The sequence below is a fragment of the Chiloscyllium plagiosum genome, unplaced genomic scaffold (genome assembly GCF_037043375.1).
Source record: "Chiloscyllium plagiosum isolate Xiang-an unplaced genomic scaffold, Cpla_swu_hap1 HiC_scaffold_26, whole genome shotgun sequence".
NCBI classification, from domain to species: domain Eukaryota; kingdom Metazoa; phylum Chordata; class Chondrichthyes; order Orectolobiformes; family Hemiscylliidae; genus Chiloscyllium; species Chiloscyllium plagiosum.
Window position 1 is genome coordinate 45,102,366 of NW_028270164.1, and position 18,035 is coordinate 45,120,400.

The 18,035-nt window shown below is 43.2% G+C and overlaps 1 protein-coding gene across 1 annotated transcript in view; it reads right to left on the reverse strand.

The window, feature by feature from the left end:
- The window catches only part of LOC148145152 (5' exonuclease Apollo-like), a 35,405-nt gene extending 19,389 nt beyond the window's left edge, over positions 1-16,016 (reverse strand). Inside the window, exons 1-2 of the mRNA XM_087973809.1 lie at positions 15,819-16,016; positions 7,527-7,742 (exon numbers count right to left, since the gene is read on the reverse strand). Of these exons, the coding sequence (XP_087829935.1) occupies positions 7,527-7,715 (189 nt within the window). The 5' untranslated portion in view covers positions 7,716-7,742; positions 15,819-16,016. The remainder of the gene's footprint in view (positions 1-7,526; positions 7,743-15,818) is intronic.
- Between the last annotated feature and the right edge of the window lie 2,019 nt (positions 16,017-18,035).

The window sequence follows — 18,035 nt, forward strand, 5'->3', positions numbered from 1 at the left end:
AAACTCCATCTGCCACTTCTCAGCCCATTGGCCCATCTGGTCCAGATCCTGTTGTAATCTAAGGTAACCCTCTTCGCTGTCCACCACACCTCCAATTTTGGTGTCATCTGCAAACTTACTAACTATACCTCTTATGCTCGCATCCAAATCATTTATGTAAATGACAAAAAGGAGAGGACCCAGCACCGATCCTTGTGGCACTCCACTGGTCACAGGCCTCCAGTCTGAAAAACAACCCTCCACCACCACCCTCTGTCTTCTACCTTTGAGCTAGTTCTGTATCCAAATGGCTAGTTCTCCCTGTATTCCATGAGTTCTAAACTTGCTAATTAGTCTCCCATGGGGAACCTTGTCGAACGCCTTACTGAAGCCCATATAGATCACATCTACTGCTCTGCCCTCATCAATCTTCTTTGTTACTTCTTCAAAAAACTAAATCAATTTTATGAGACATGATTTCCCACGCACAAAGCCATGTTGTCTATCGTGAATCAGTCCTTGTCTTTCCAAGTACATGTACATCCTGTCCCTCAGGATTCCCTCAAACAACTTGCCCACCACCGAGGTCAGGCTCACTGGCCTATAATTCCCTGGCTTGTCCTTACCACCCTTCTTAAACAGTGGCACCACGTTTGGCAACTTTCAGTCTTCTGGCACCTCACCTGTGACTATCGATGATACAAATATCTCAGCAAGAGGCCCAGCAATCACTTCTCTAGCTTCCCACAGACTTCTGGTACACCTGATCAGGTCCTGCGGATTTATCCACATTTAACCGTTTCAAGACATCCAGCACTTCCTCCTCTGTCGTCTGGACATTTTGCAAGATGTCACCATCTATTTCCCTACAGTCTATATCTTCCATATCCTTTTCCACAATAAATACCGATGCAAAATATTCATTTAGTATCTCCCCCATTTTCTCAGGCTCCACACAAAGGCCGCCTTGCTGATCTTTGAGGGGCTCTATTCTCTCCCTAGTTACCCTTTTGTCCTTAATATATTTGTAAAAACCCTTTGGATTCTTCTTAATTCGATTTGCCAAAGCTATATCATGTCCCCGTTTTGCCCTTCTGACTTCCCTCTTAAGTATATTTCTAAGGATTCACTCGATCTATCTGGTCTATACCTGACATATGCTTCCTTCTTTTTCTAAACAAACCCTCAATTTCTTTAGTCATCCAGCATTCCCTATACCTACCAGCCTTCCCTTTCACCCGGACAGGAATATACTTTCTCTGGATTCTTGTTATCTCATTTCTGAAGGCTTCCCATTTTCCAGCCGTCCCTTTACCTGCGAACATCTGCCTCCAATCAGCTTTCGAAAGTTCTTGCCTAATACCGTCAAAATTGGCCTTTCTCCAATTTAGAAGTTCAACTTTTAGATCTGGTCTATCCTTTTCCATCACGATTTTAAAACGAATAGAATTATGGTTGCTGGCCCCAAAGTGCTCCCCCACTGACACCTCAGTCACCCGCCCTGCCTTATTTCCCAAGAGTAGGTCAAGTTTTGCAAGTTCTCTAGTAGGTATATCCATATACTGAATCAGAACATTGTCTTGTACACACTTAAGAAATTCCTCTCCATCTAAACCTTTAACACTATGGCAGTCCCAGTCGATGTTTAGAAAATTAAAATCCCTGACCATAACTACCCTATTATTCTTACAGATAGCTGAGATCTCCTTACAAGTTTGTTTCTCAATTTCCCTCTGATATTGGGGGGTCTATAATACAATCCCAATAAGGTGATCATCCCTTTCTTATTTCTCAGTTCCACCCAAATAACTTCCCTGGATGTATTTCCAGGAATATCCTCCCTCAGCACAGCTGTAATGCTATCCCTTACCAAAAATGCCATTCTCCCTCCTCTCTTGTCTCCCTTTCTATCCTTCCTGTAGCATTTGTATACTGGAACATTAAGCTGCCTGTCCTGCCCATCTCTGAGCCATGTTTCCATAATTGCTATGATATTCCAGTCCCATGTTGCTCACCATGCCCTCAGGTCATCTGCCTTCCCTGTTCGGCCCCTTGCATTGAAATAAATGCAGTTTAATTTATTAGTCCTACCTTGACCCTGCCTGCCCTGACTGTTTGACTCACTTCTGTTCTCAGCTGTACCCGTCTCAGATTGATCTCTTTCCTCACTATCTCCCTGGGTGCCACCCCCCCACCTTACTAGTTTAAATCCTCCCAAACAGTTCTGGCAAATTTCCCTGCCAGTATATTAGTCCCTTCCAATTTAGGTGCAATCCATCCTTCTTCTTCAGGTCACTTCTACCCCAAAAGAGATTCCAATGATCCAAAAATGTGAATCCTTCTCCCATACACCAGCTCCTCAGCCATGCATTCATCTGCTCTATCCTCCTATTCCTGCCCTCACTAACTCGTAGCACTGGGAGTAATCAGATATTACTACCCTTGAGGACCTCTTTTTTTTAAATTTCTGCCTAACTCTCTGTCATCTCCCTTCAGAATCTCAACCTTTCCCTTCCAATGTCGTTGGTTTCAATGTGGACAATTACTGGCCTCTCTCCCCCCTGAGAACATTCTGCACCCTCTCGGAGACATCCTTGATCCTGGCACCAGGGAAACAACACACCATTCTGCTTTTTCTCTGCTGGCCACAGAAACGTCTGTCTGTACCTCGGACTACAGAATCCCCTAACACAATTGATCTGTTGGAAGCCAACATACCCCTCATTGCATTACAGCCAGTCTCAATACCATAAACTTGGCTGTTCGTGCTGTGTTCCCCTGAGAATCCATCACCCCCTACATTTTCCAAAACAGCATACCTGTTTGAAATGGGTATATCCACAAAAGACTCCTGCCCTAGGTGCCGACCTCTCTCACCCTTCCCGGAGTTAACTGTGACTATGTGACTGTATCTAAGACTTTCCCCCCTTCCTATAACTGCCATCCATCACAGAAAATAACACCGTCTTATTCCTCTACAAACACTACCCCAGGTTAAATTAATAGCTATGGCTTATATTTTAATTTACTCAAGAGAAATCTCCAAAAACATATAATCAAGAAAGAATCCACTGTACTCACTATTGCAGCCTTTCTCTTGGACAGACTTAAAACAATTAACTCATATGATTCTGTCCTGTGAACTTCGCCCAACAGTTCCTCCAAGATTAGTTTGTGAATTTCACTGTTTGTTAATTTTATCAGATGCACTCCCCTGTCCAGCAATACACGAATTCTAACAGCAAAGGCAGTAGCTGTGCAGGCTCGCTCTCTCTCTCCCCTGCACTGTCCTCACCATGTGATTCCTTTGTCTGCTCTTCTCCCTTTTAAACTGCTGTTGGTTTGACTTTTTTTTTCCAAAGTTCCAAAACAATGCAACAGTATATAAAACAGTAATTGCTACTCCTGGAATTTGAGGAAATCACCTCCAACACCTAAAATACCTCAAAAAAAAAAGGAGCAGCTCTTACAGCCAGAAATGATTCCCATCCTCCATCTTGGATACCGAGATAAGTATGTACCTGTCAGGCAGGGAGGAGGCTGTAGAACAGGGGAGCTGTGGTTTACAAAGGAAGTGGAATCTCTGGTTAAGAGGAAGAAGAGGGCTTATGTTAGGAGATGTGAAGGCTCAGTTAGGGCGCTTGAGGGTTACAAGGTAGCCAGGAAAGACCTAAAGAGAGAGCTCAGAAGAGCCAGGAGGAGACATGAGAAGTTGTTGGCAGATATAATCCACAGTAACCCTTAAACTCTCTTTAAACTCCCACATCTGACAAGAAGTACATATCACTGCAGTTTAATTACATATCAGGGTAAATTCTAAGGCTTTCTATAGGTATTTAAGGAATAAAAGAATGACGAGAGTAAGATTAGGGCCAATCAAGGAGAGTAGTGGGAAGTTGTGTGTGGAGTCAGAGGAGATAGGGGAAGCACTAAATGAATATTTTTCGACAGTATTCACTCCAGAAAATGACAATGTTGTCGAGGAGAATACTGAGATACAGGCTACTAGACTGGGGTGGGATTGTGGTTCACAAGGAAGAGGTATTACAAATACTGCAGAGTGTGAAAATATACAAGTCCCCTGGGCCGGATGGGATTTATCCCAGGATCCTCTGGGAAGCCAGCGAGGAGATTGCCGAGCCTTTGGCATTGATCTTTAAATCGTCATTACCTACAGGAATAGTGCCAGAAGACTGAAGGATAGCAAATGTGGTTCCCCTGTTCAAGGAGAGTAGAGACAACCCAGGTAATTATAGACCAGTGAGCCTTACTTCAGTTGTTGGTAAAATGTTGGAAAAGGTTGTAAGAGAAAGGATTTATAATCATCTAGAAAAGAATAATTTGATCAGGGATAGTCAGCAAGGTTTTGTGAAGGATAGGTCGTGCCTCACAAACCTTATTGAGTTCCTTGAGAAGGTGACCAAACAAGTAGATGAGAGTAAACCGGTTGATGTGGTGTATATAGATTTCAGCAAGGCGTTCGATAAGGTTTCCCACAGTAGGCTATTGTACAAAATGCGGAAGAATGGGTTTGTGGGAGATATAGCAGTTTGGATCAGTAATTGACTTGCTGAAAGACGACAGAGGGTGGTGGTTCATGGGAAATGCTCATCTTGGAGTCCAGTTACTAGTGGTGTACCGCAAGTGTCGTGCTGGGTCCACTGCCGTTCGTCATTTTTATAAATGACCTGGATGAGGGCATAGAAGGGCAGCTTAGTAAATTTGCAGACGACACTAAGGTTGGTGGAGTTGTGGATAGTGACGAAGGATGTTGTAGGTTACAGAGAGACATAGATAAGCTGCAGAGCTGGGCTGAGAGGTGGCAAATAGAGTTTAATGCGGACAAGTGTGAGGTGATTCACTTTGGTCGGAGGAATAGGAATGCAAAGTACTGGGCTAATGGTAAGATTCTTGGTAGTGTAGATAAGCAGAGAGATCCCGGTGTCCAGGTATACAGATCCTTGAAAGTTGCCACCCAGGTTGACAGAGTTGCTAAGAAGGCATACAGTATTTTAGCTTTTATTAATAGAGGGATCGAGTTCCGGAAGCATGAGATTATGCTACAGTTGTACAAAACTCTGGTGCGGCCGCATTTGGAATATTGTGTACGTTTCTGGTCACCGCATTATAAGAAGAATGTGGAAGCTTTGGAAAGGGTACAGAAGAGATTTACTAGGATGTTGCCTGGTATGGAGTAAAGGTCTTACGAGGAAAGGCTGAGGGACTTGAGGCTGTTTTCGTTGGAGAGAAGAAGGCTGAGAGGTGACCTAATAGAGACACATAAGATAATCAGAGGGTTAGATAGGTTATCCCTGTCCATCCTTTTTCCAAGTATAGTGACAGTGAGCATGAGGGGGCATAGCTTTAAATTGAGGGGTGATAGATATAGGACAGATGTCAGAGGTAGTTTCTTTACTCAGAGAGTAGTAAGGGTATGGAGTGCTTTGCTTGCAATGGTAGTAGATTCGCCAACTTTAAGTCGTCATTGGACAAGCATATGGACGTACATGGAATAGTGTAGGCTAGATGGGCTTCAGACTGGTATGACAGGTCGGCGCAACATCGAGGCTGTAGGGCCTGTACTACACTGTAAGGTTCTATGTTAAAATTTTACCTACTCTTGGGAAATAAGGCAGGACAGGTGACTGAAGTATCAGTGGGGGAGCACTTTGGGGCCAACGACCATCACTCTTAGTTTTTAAAATAGTGATGGAAAAGGTTAGACCAGATCTAAAAGTTGAAGTTCGAAATTGGAGAAAGGCTAATTTTGACGGTATTAGGCAAGATCTTTCAAAAGCTGACTGGGGAAGATGTTCGTAGGTAAAGGGACGGCTGGAAAGTGGGAAGCCTTCAGAAAGGAGATAGGGTGTTCAGGTGAAAGGAAAGGCTGGTAGGTGTAGGGAACGCAGGATGACTAAAGAAATTGAGGGTTCGGCTAAGAAAAAGAAGGAAACATATGTCAGGTATAGACAAGACAGAGCGAATGAATCCTTAGAAGAGTATGGAGGCAGTAGGAGTATACTTAAGAGGGAAATCAGGAGGGCAAAAAGGAGGAATGAGATAGCTTTCGCAAATAGAATTAAGGAGAATCTAAAGGGTTTTTACAAATACATTAAGGACAAAAGGGTAACTAGGGAGAGAATAGGGCCCTTCAAAGATCAGCAAGGCAGCAGGAGATGGAGGAGCCAAAGGAGATGGAGGAGATTGGGTTGAGATAGCTGGTCAGCATGGACGACTTGGACCGAAGGGCAGTTTCCGTGTTGTACATCTCGATGACTCTATCTCAGTGCAAAAACTGAGGATGGGGACAAACGAGAATATTTTAACGAGAAAAGCATCCATGAGCCTTCTGCACCTGACAAGGAAAAGTCCGAGGAACTTGGCACGATAATGAAGGGCAACATCTTTAAAAGTGATTGCCAAAATTCCAGAAAAGTCTCAAAAGGCTGCAGTGAGATCTGGAGCAAGTGTGAGAGGCTCATGGAAATTTCAGTGTAGTGGAACAGGAAACTGTAGGAAAAGAGAAATAAAGGGTTTGGGTGGAATCCGTAGGCTCTTGTAATGTGATTCGCAGCAAGATGTACAATGGAACCTGAAAATGCAGAGAAAAAGCAGATGGCATTGAAGTGAGACTAGACAAACAAGGGAAGTCAAGAAAGAATAAACAAGGTGAAGGGACAAAGAATGATTGGCACTGCAACGGTCGACCAGCTATGAAATTAAATTCGTCGCCCAGAGATCTGTGTTTACAAAGCCCAACAGCACACTGTAAAATGAAATTTAATGAGTATTGGCATTAGTGGGCTAATATAAATGACGTTGGATAGTTATAATTTTTTTTGTTCACCTATTTTTCTAATCAACCTGTTCAGAGATGCGATTACACACCTTTGGAGGAGGTGGAACTTAAACCCAGGCCTTCTGGTTCAGTGGTAAGTGCGCTACCATTGCATCACAAGAGAACCCCCTCAGTTTTAACAATTCAACTCAACTGGGTCATTGATATCGTTCAGGTGTTGTCCTCACCTGGTCTGTGATATATGTGATTTAAATGCCATATAATGTGGTTGAGTTCAATGACTTTTGGGTAACTAGGGATGGAGAATAAATCCTGACTGCTCACCCACATCCTCAGAAGATTTTTCTTTCAATGCAGGGCAGGGTGATGCTTGGGTCTGAGGCACCCATTTTATACCCTACATGTATTGCTGGTGGCATGAGATATTTTTTCTTTAAACTGAATACCGAGAATGTCCATGTCTCTTGATAATTAACATCACAGAAAATCTAACTGTGTCAAGGGCTAGTAAATCTATGCTTTCAAAAATAGAAGACAAACAGATCATTTGGACAATGGCTCGTCTGTTTATTCTCTTCAGATAAACAGTCGGCAGTACGCATATTCAGAATTCACAAGCATAAACAATTTTTCCTGAGTGAAGTACCAGAGAGGCTAGTAGTGCATGTGGGATTATATCCCAGCCTGAGTTGCTATCTTTAAGACAGCGAAAAAATAGAACAGTGAAATCCTCACTTCTTTGGCTTACCTGAAACTTCCAACGCAACAACTTGGCAGTTATGGGAGAGCAATATATTGGTCTGCTCCAGGTGGAGGAGAGACCTGATGTATGATCACTGTGCAAGTGGGACAGAAAGAAAAAACGGACATGGCTGCACTTCCGAACCTGCCAGAAATCAACAGCAAACGGAGTATTTGGGATCAAAGTTCCATTCATTGCTCGCTATTTGTGAACAGTCGGCATCTGCACAAGATAAGAAACAATACCCCTGTAACTCAAGATAAAATTTATGAATTAATCTGTCGTTTAATGTTTTACTGAATCAGAATTTCATAATGGACTGACATAAAGCAGTTTTTGATCTGACTAGTCACCATAGAATTGAACCAAGGAATCAGTATGCTGACCAGTTAACTCTACAATCATCTCCTTGCATATTATATGTAAAAAGCACTGATAAAGTCTTCAGATTTTATTTCAAAATATATCAAAGTTTCATATTTAGCTCAGACTATAAAAAGATACCACCATGAAAATGCCAAAATTTATCTTCCATACCAGTTTTGCATATAGGTGCCTCAGCAAACAAATCATTTTCAAATTCAAGAGCTGCAGTTACACTAGGCAGAAATGTCAAACCTTTTTGGTGTTTAAACTCTTAAGCACTGGATGCTTGACTCCTGATCCAGATTCCTGAAGAAGGGCTTATGCCCGAAACGTCGATTCTCCTGTTCCTTGGATGCTGCCTGACCTGCTGCGCTTTTCCAGCAACACATTTTCAGCTCCTGTCAAGATAGCTCTTTCTCTTGGGTACCATCCTACCTAACAACACATGGTTTACATAGATAGCTGCAGAGTGCCCTTCTTCCCAATTTCTCCAATGAGCAGACGATTGTCCACGATCATAATGAATGGCAGAATAGACTTAAACTACCAATGTCCTCTTCCTGCTGTTACATCTTGCCTTATCTTGTTACAGTACACAACATATTACTAGTGTAGAGTGGAACAATGGTAAATCAGAGACCCCATCCCCACCCCTCCCCCCCACTAAATGTTCTGGTAACAAAAACATTCCCATCTCACACCTATTTTCCATTCTCACACTGCTGACCTAATGTCAACATCCTTTTATCTTTATGGCACTCTGATGAAGAGTTATCCAGACTTAGAGTCATAGAGGTGTACAGCATGGAAACAGACCCTTCAGGGCGGAGAAAGTGAGGACTGCAGATGTTGGAGATCAGAGCTTAAAAATGTGTTGCTGGAGCAGGAGAATCAACGTTTCGGGCATAAGCCCTTCTTCAGTTCAACTTGTCCATGCCGACCAGCTAGCCCAACCCAATCTAGTCCCACCTGCCAGCACCCTGCCCATATCCCTCCAAACCCTTCCTATTCATATACCCATCCAAATGCCTTTCGAATTTTGCAATTGTACCAACCCCCACCACTTTCTCTGTCAGCTCATTCCATACACATACCACCCCCTGCGTGAAAATGTTGCCCCTTAGGTGTCTTTTATATCTTCCCCCTCTCACCCTAAACCTATGCCCTCTAGTTCTGGACCCCAGGGAAATGACTTTGTCTATTTATCCTATCCATGCCCCTCATGATTTTGTAAACCTCTAGAAGGTCACCCCTCAACCTCCGACACTCCAGGGAAAACAGCCCCAGCCTGTTCAGCTCTCCCCATAGCTCAAATCCTCCAACCCAGGCAACATCCTTGTAAATCTTTTCTGAACCCTTTCAAATTTCACAACATCTTTCCAATAGGAAGGAGACCAGAATTGCATGCAATATTCCAACAGTGGCCTAACCAATGTCCTGTACAGCTGCAACATGACCTCCCAACTCCTGTACTCAATACTCTGACCAATAAAGCAAAGTATACCAAACACCTTCTTCACTATCCTATCTACCTGCGACTCCACTTTCAAGGAGCTATGAACCTGCACTCCAAGATCTCTTTGTTCAGCAACATTCCCCAGGAACTTACCATTAAGTGTATAAAGTCCTGCTAAGATTTGCTTTCCCAAAACGCAGTACCTCGCATTTATCTGAATTAAACACCATCTGCCACTTCTCAGCCCATTGGCCCATCTGGTCAAGATTCTGTTGTAATCTGAGGTAACCTACTTTGCTGTCCGCTGCACTTCCAATTTTGGTGTCATCTGCAAACTTACTAACTTTACCTCTTATGCTCGCATCCAAATCATTTATATAAATGAAGAGTTGTGGACCCAACACCAATCCTTGTGGCACTCCACTGGCCTCCAGTCTGAAAAACAACCCTCCACCACCACCCTCTGTCTTCTTCCTTTGAGCCAGTTCTGTATCCAAATGGCTAGTTCTCCCTGTATTCCATGAGATCTAACCTTGCTAACCAGTCTCCCATTGGGAACCTTGTCGAACACCATACTGAAGTCCAACTAAATCACATCTACCACTCAGCCCTCATCAATCCTCTTTGTTAATTCTTCAAAAAACTCGAACAAGTTTTTTAGACATGATTTCCCCCACACAAAGCCATGTTGACTATCCCTAATCAGTCCTTGTCTTTCCAAATATATGCATATCCTGTCCCTCAGGATTCCCTCCAACAACTTGCCCACCACCGTCATCAGGCTCATTGGTCTATAGTTCCCTGGCTTGTCTTTTACCACCCTTCTTACACAATGGCACCACTTTTGCCAACCTCCAGTCTTCTGACACCTCACCTGTGACTGTGACTATCAATGCTACAAATATCTCAGCAAGAGGCCCATCAATCACTTCTCTAGCTTTCCACAGATTTTTGGGTACACCTGATCAGGTCCTGGGGATTTATCCACCTTTACGCGTTTTAAGACATCCAGCACTTCCTCCTCTGTAATATGAACATTTTGCAAGGTGCCACCATCTATTTCTCTTCATTCTATATATTCCATATACTTTCCCACAGTAAATACTGATACAAAATACTCATTTAGTATCCCCCCCATTTTCTACGGCTCCACACAAAGGCCACCTTGCTGATCTTTGAGGGATCCTATTCTCTCCCTAGTTACTCTTTTGTCCCTAATGTATTTGTAAAAACCCTTTGGTTTCTCCTTAATTTGATTTGCCAAAATTACCTCATGTCCCCTTTTTGCCCTCCCGATTTCCTTCTTAAGTATATTCCTACTGCCTTTACACTCTTCTAAGGATTCACTCGATCGATCAGTCGATCCTGTCTCTACCTAACATTTGCTTCCTTCTTTTCCTTAACCAAACCCTCAATTTCTTTAGTCATCCAGCATTCCCTATAGCTACCAGCCTTTCCTTTCACCCAAACAGGAATATACTTTCTCAGGATTCTCATTATCTTATTCCTGAAGGCTTCCCACTTTCCAGCCGTCCCTTCACCTGCAAACATGTGCCCCCAATCAGCTTCTGAAAGGTCTTGCCTAATAACATCAACATGAGCCTTTCTCCATTTTAGAAGTTCAACTATTAGATCTGGTCTATCCTTTTCCATCACTATTTTAAATCTAATGGAATCATGGTCACTGGCCCCAAACTGCTCCCCCACTGACACCTCAGTCACCTGCCCTGCCTTCTTTCCCAAGAGGAGGTACATCCACATACTGAATCAGAAAATGTTCTTGTACACACTTAACAAATTCCTCTCCATCTAAACCCTTAACACTCTTGCTTGCTCTCTCTCCACGAATGCTGACTGACCTGATGTGATTTCTAGAATTTTTGTTTTCAGTACAGATTTGAGCATCTGTAGTAATTTGCTCCAATCCTTTTATCTTGCAGACCCTATTTCTGGGGAGTAGGTCCAATGTTAGCCGCAATAGACGCTCTAATTTTTTCATCAAATTCCACTGTCCACAATCCCAGTAAACTTTTGGATCAACTGTTGCAGTTCAGTTCACAGCCAGATGTGCTGATGCAAGTGGTAGGTGAACTCTCATCCACAAACAGCAATGGATGCTGGATCAGTTGTTAATTTTAAATCTGAGACAGTAAAACTTTTGTTATGCAAAGGCATCAAGGGATATTGACCAATGGCAGAGATATGGAATTATGCCACAGATTAGACATGATCTCACTAAATGATGAAACACACTCAAGGGGCGAATGACATATTTCTCTTCCTAAGTTCCTACAAGTATCAGTATGATTTCCAAGAATTGTTAGCTTCCATTCTCATGATGGTTTTTGCTGAAATGCAAGTCTGGTGTGGATCATAAACCCATTCACTAGTGTTGCAAAGTAGCTTGGGGGGGGGGAGAAAGAGTCTGAACTAAAAGCAAAGCAAAAGGGTCCATGAAATCAATCCAGTTCCCCTTGAAGAAACATGTGAGTCAGTTAAAAAAAATTCTGGAATTAAGAGTACTGATGACAATGAATTCACTGTTGATTGTCAAAAAAATTCATCTGGTTCATTAATGTTCTTTAGAGAAGGAAATTACCGTCCTTACCTGGTCTGGCCCACATGTGACTCCAGACCTACAGCAATGTGGTTGACTCTTATCTGTCACATGGGCATTTAGGGATTGGCAACAAATGCTGACCTCGCAAGCAAGACCTAGCCAGATGCATAAATAAAAATGTGGCACTGCTAGCTAGACCATCAGATAATACTGATCCCTAATTTCTCTGGAAAGTTTTCTGCATTCGCTAGGTTGTACAGTGCTGTTAGAGAGTGAGTTCCAGGATTCTGATCTAACAGCAGTGAAGAAACACAACAATTCCAAGTCAGAGCAGTGTGTGGCAAATTTGCAAGTGGTGACATTTTCATGTCTTTTCGACATTTATCTTTTGAAATGGTAGAGGTCGTACATTGGGAAGATGCTGTGAAAGAAGACATGAAGATGCATCACTGCGTATCTCATAAATGGTACACACTGCTAGTGCTGTAAGTCAGTGGTGAAGGAAGTGAATGTTACACCAATCAAACAGATGGTTTTGCCTTGGATGGTTCAAGGTGCCTGAGTGCTTTTGGATCTACATTCATTCAAGCAAGTGAAGAGTATGCCAACAAACTCTGATTTTGGATGTAGCTAAGTTACTTAGTAGAGAAGGGAAGTTATTTACTGCAAAATTCTTAGCCTCAGACCTACTCTTGTAGCTACAGTTTACATATTGCTAGATCAGTTTCTGCAAAAGTGCAAAAAAGCAGCAATACGTCATGTGGTCCCAAAAACCCGTTCTGCTATTAAATAAGATCACGGCTCATCTAGTTATGACCCCAAATCCATGTCAGTGCATAACTCTGATAAAATTTCATCAAAAGTCTATCCATTCTGCCTTAAAAATAATCAAAGACTCTGCTTCCACTGCTTTTTCAGGAAGAGATTCAACCTTCTGAGAAAATAAATTGCCTCATTTGTTTATATGGGCGACCCTTTCTTTTGAAACAGTGACCCCTATTCTATACTGTCACATCATCTCCACATCTACCATGTCAAGACCCCTCAGGATCTTGTATATTTCATTAAATAACTCTTCTAAGCTTCAATGGTACAAGCCTAGCCTGTCCAACCTTTCCTATAAGATGGCTCAGCCATTGTAGGTATTAGTCTTGTAAACCTTCTCTGAACTAGTTCCAATGCACTTACATACTTATTTAAATAAAATGACCAGACACTAAACAATCCCACCACCCTGTTGACTGAACACTTTAACTCTCCCTCCCACTCCGCCAAGAACATGCAAATCCTAGGCCTCTTCCACTGTCAAACTCTAGTCACTCAATGCCTGGAAGAAGAATGCCTCATCTTCCACCTTCAGACCCTCCAACCACACTGGATTAATGTGGATTTCACCAGTTTCCTTATCTCTCCTCTCCCACCTTATCCCAGATCCAACTTGGCACTGCCCTCTTGAACTATCCTACTTGTCCATCTTCCTTCCCACCTATCCTCTCCACCCTCCGCTCCGACCTATCACCTTCACCCTTTTATCTACATATCGCATTCCTAACTATCTTCCCCTTAGCCCCAAACCCAACCACAACCCCCTCCCCCATTTATATCTCAGCCCCCTTGGGCCACTCCCTCATTCTTGATGAAGAGCTTATGCTCAAAACGTCGACTCTCCTGCTCCTCGGATGCTGCCTGACTGGCTGTGCTTTTCCAGCACCACAATCTTCGACTCTGACCAATATGATACAAAGGATATGGTGTCCCCAGCGCCCTGTGTAATGGAAGCATAACTTCCCCACTTTGTATTTAATTCCACTCACAGTAAATGATTACATTCTAATAAATTTTCTATTTTCATACTGTACATGCATATGAGTAACTGGACAATGTTAACTCCCGAGATCTTAATAGTTTGCAATTCAATGACATTACTGTCACTGAATATCAAGGAGAAATAACCAAATTACCTCGTTTGACATAGCTACTAGCTAGCACTTGTGTGCCATGAATGTGCTGACCATTCATCAGCCCAAGCCTGGAGGTTATCCTCATCTGACTGCATATGGACATGGGCTGCCTCAGCATCAGTCATTGGAAGTAGTGTCAGCATTGTTCACTGATGGTTTCACATCGCCACTTCTGACGTTATGGTGGAAGGAAGGCAATGGATGAAGTAGCTGGCCAAAGACAATATTCTGAGGAATACCTGCAACGATGTCCTGAAACTGAGATGACTGAGCTCCAATAACTATCTCCCTTTTGCTAGGCACTAGCAGTGAAGAGCTTCCCACATTCCCCAAATTCTACTGACTTCAATGTTAATAAGGCTCCTGATGTCATATTGGGTCAAATGCACCTTGACTTCATGGGCAGTCACTCTCACCTCTGCATTTTATCTTTCTTATCTATGTATTTACCAAAGTTAGAGTAAGATAAGGATCTCAGTGACCCTAGCAGACCATAAACTAAGTCTCAGTGAACAGATTATTGTTGTGCAAATGCCACTTCATAGCATTGTTGACGATCCCTTTCCTCACTTTGCTGATGATGGAGTGCATATGGATGGGTCCCCATTGGACTCGTCCTGCTTTTTTGGACAGAACACACTTGTGCAAGTTTCCACAGTGGTCCAATGGTGAGCTAGGCTTTTTGGAGGGCATTAAATAAGTCAACCACACTACAAATCGATCTGGAGTCACATGTAGCTTACAAGAAGTTAATGATGACAAATTTGGTTCCTGACGTGCATTAAACAATCAGATGGGTTTTTAAGACAATAGTTTCATGCTCACTGTGAGTCTCAGTTTTGACTCCAGATTAATTAACTGCTTTAAAGTTTCACTGATTTTAAAGTGTGTTCACTCACAACAGTGCCATACAGAATTCCTGAGCACAATTGCTTCCATGTACATTCCCACTCTGGCCAATTAAAGCCCAGCAGTGGATTCAAGTGCACTCATCTACAGCATGCCTGTGAACAGTCTGCAAATTTGTTCTGCACACTGCCACTAAACACCACCCAGTACTCAAAATATCCCCTTCCCTATTGCCCAAAAAACATACAAGAAACCCCAAAAACATACTCCAGCAGTAGGTACCACAGAACAACACCTCCAATGGGCACCCCAGCACCCATAAATCACACCACTCAGTGAGTACCCAGCACCCATAATTCACATCATTCAGCGGCCACCAGCACCCATAAATCACACCATTCAGCAGGCACCAAGCACCCATAAATCACACCACTCGGCGGGTACCCAGCACCCACAAATCACACCACTCGGCGGGTACCCAGCACCCACAAATCACAACACTCGGTGGGTACCCAGCACCCACAAATCACAACACTCGGTGGGTACCCAGCACCCACAAATCACAACACTCGGCGGGTACCCAACACCCATAAATCTCACCATTCAGCGGATACCCAACACCCATAAATCACACCATTCAGCGGGTACCCAACACCCATAAATCACACCATTCAGCGGGTACCCAACACCCATAAATCACACCATTCAGCGGATACCCAACACCCATAAATCACACCATTCAGCAGGTACCCAACACCCATAAATCACACCATTCAGCAGGTACCCAACACCCATAAATCACACCATTCAGCGGGTACCCAACACCCATAAATCACACCATTCAGCGGGTACCCAACACCCATAAATCACACCATTCAGCGGGTACCCAACACCCATAAATCACACCATTCAGCGGGTACCCAACACCCATAAATCACACCATTCAGCGGGTACCCAACACCCATAAATCACACCATTCAGCGGGTACCCAACACCCATAAATTACACCATTCAGCGGGTACCCAACACCCATAAATCACACTCAGCGGGTACCCAACACCCATAAATCACACCATTCAGTTCTCCCCACCCCCAAGAGGCAGCACCTTTGGGTGCGTGCAGGCCGCTTGTCCGTCACCCTCAGATGAAAATTGATAAGGGCTACTTTCCAATCACTTGAATATTTCTTTCGGACCAGAAGTCTGTGAGGTGTGGTAACGTTAAAATTAACAGCCAATCTCCTGGTTTCCCACCTCACTTTAACCGTCACTGAATTCAAAAACGGAGATCCTCACGAACCGCCAATGCGCGCGGGCTGCACTGTGTTTGACTGACACCTGCACTAACCGCTCAGCCTGGATCCCTGCGGAATATGTCCAATCAGAGATATTGTGGGCGGAACTACAACCGAATTCAGTCGGAGTTTCCTGTTTGAGCGCAGCGTTGACATCAGCGCCCCCTGCTCTGGAGGACTTAACGAAAGCCGGTACTGCACATAAATTGAAATGCGTGGTGCTGGAAAAGCACAGCAGGTTTGGCAGCAGCCTCAGAGCAGGAGAATCGACGCTTCAGGCATAAGCCCTTCATCAGGAATGGAGGAGGGGGGCTGGTGGGCGTGTTGCTGGGAGGCTGAACTGGGGAACAAGCCAAGCTGAACTTCAACCTCAAAGTCGCACTAGAATGATGCTGTCGAGGTGCTGGAAAAGCACAGTGGGTCAGGCCACATCGGAAGAGCAGGAAAATCGACGTTTCATGCATACACCTTTCATCAGGAAACTCCAGCATCTGCAGTCCTCACTTTCTCCTCCTAAAATAATGCTACTGAATTTTTAAAAAATTATTACGTGGAAGTGATAACCTGTTGGATCAGAACCTGGTCTCGGATGCTGCCTGACCCACTGTGCTTTTCCAGCACCACACTCTTTAACTATAACCTGGTGTTGTGTGATTTTTAACTTTGTCCACCCCAACACCGGCTCCTCCACATTAAACTTTCAAAGTAAAGGATTTGCCTGAGAAGACAAGTAGCTTAGTCACATTAAGTTTTCCTAACTCAGTTGGCCTGCTCACCATACCATAAACATCTGACTCCTGTGTGGTACTTGCAGTTTTATAAAAACAAAATCCAGTATTTTCAACCAAAAGAGAAAATGCTGGAAAATCTCAGCAGGTCTGGCAGCATCTGTAAGGAGAGAACAGAGCTGACGTTTCGAGTCTAACTGACCCTTTGTCAAATCTTTGTCCGCAGTAATTTGCTTTTATCCAGTATTTTCAAGATGTGCAAATGAACCACTGAACAATAGCTAATCAGGAAGTATTTCTCCACAGGACTCTCCTGAACCTCTCGCCTAAGGCGTGGTGATACTCAGTGCAAATTCTCTTTTGAGAGAACAGCCTGTAGTTTGGTAGGACTATGGTGACTTTATTTCTTGACAGTTTCAATTTAGTAACATGGGTGAAAATCAACACAATATGAAACAATGGACATGCAATGTCTTCCATAACAAAGTAGGCTGTTAGCAGTCACTCAGCAACAACAGCAGGTACTTACAGACCATCTGTAATGTAAAAGAAAACTCCCAAGGTACTTTCACAGAAAGCGATATTAGGCAGATAGATGACCAAAAACTTGGACAAAGAGTCTTTTTTTTAATTTGGAGGTGCTGGTGTTGACTAGGGTGGACAAAGTTAAAAAATCACACAATAACAGGTTATACTCCAACAGATTTATTTGGAAGCACTAGCTTTCGGAGCACTGCTCCTTCATCAGGTGATTGTGGATTGTTAAGGCACAGAATTTATACCAAACATTTACAGTGTGATGCAAGTGAAATCATATATTGAAAAAGACCTGGAATGTTTAAGTCTGTCATCTTTTAGAATGACCATGTTGGTTCCAGTTTTTTCATATGTAAATTCCAGAACTTTTTTTAAAGCTACATTTGCAAGTGAACTTTAACAATAGGTGCCATGTCAACTCTAATAATGCTCTGAAGATGTGAGGTGCCCTGTGTGGGGCTGTCTATGCCCCAGTGTTCAGACTCATTCTATTTCTAAAAAATGGATTTACAGAATCTTACATGAATTCATACAGTTTTAAGCAAAGTAAAATGTAATTCTGCAACTACAAATTCAACCCACAAAATTTGTGTGTATGGGTATGTGTGGGGAGGTATGATTGCGCACACACGCACGTGCACACACACACTCCTACAGACCCTTACACTCAAGCAGACCATACACAAGCTTTCTCTCATACGCTCACACACACACACCCACACATGCACCCTCCCACAGACGTATACCACTTTACACTCACACAT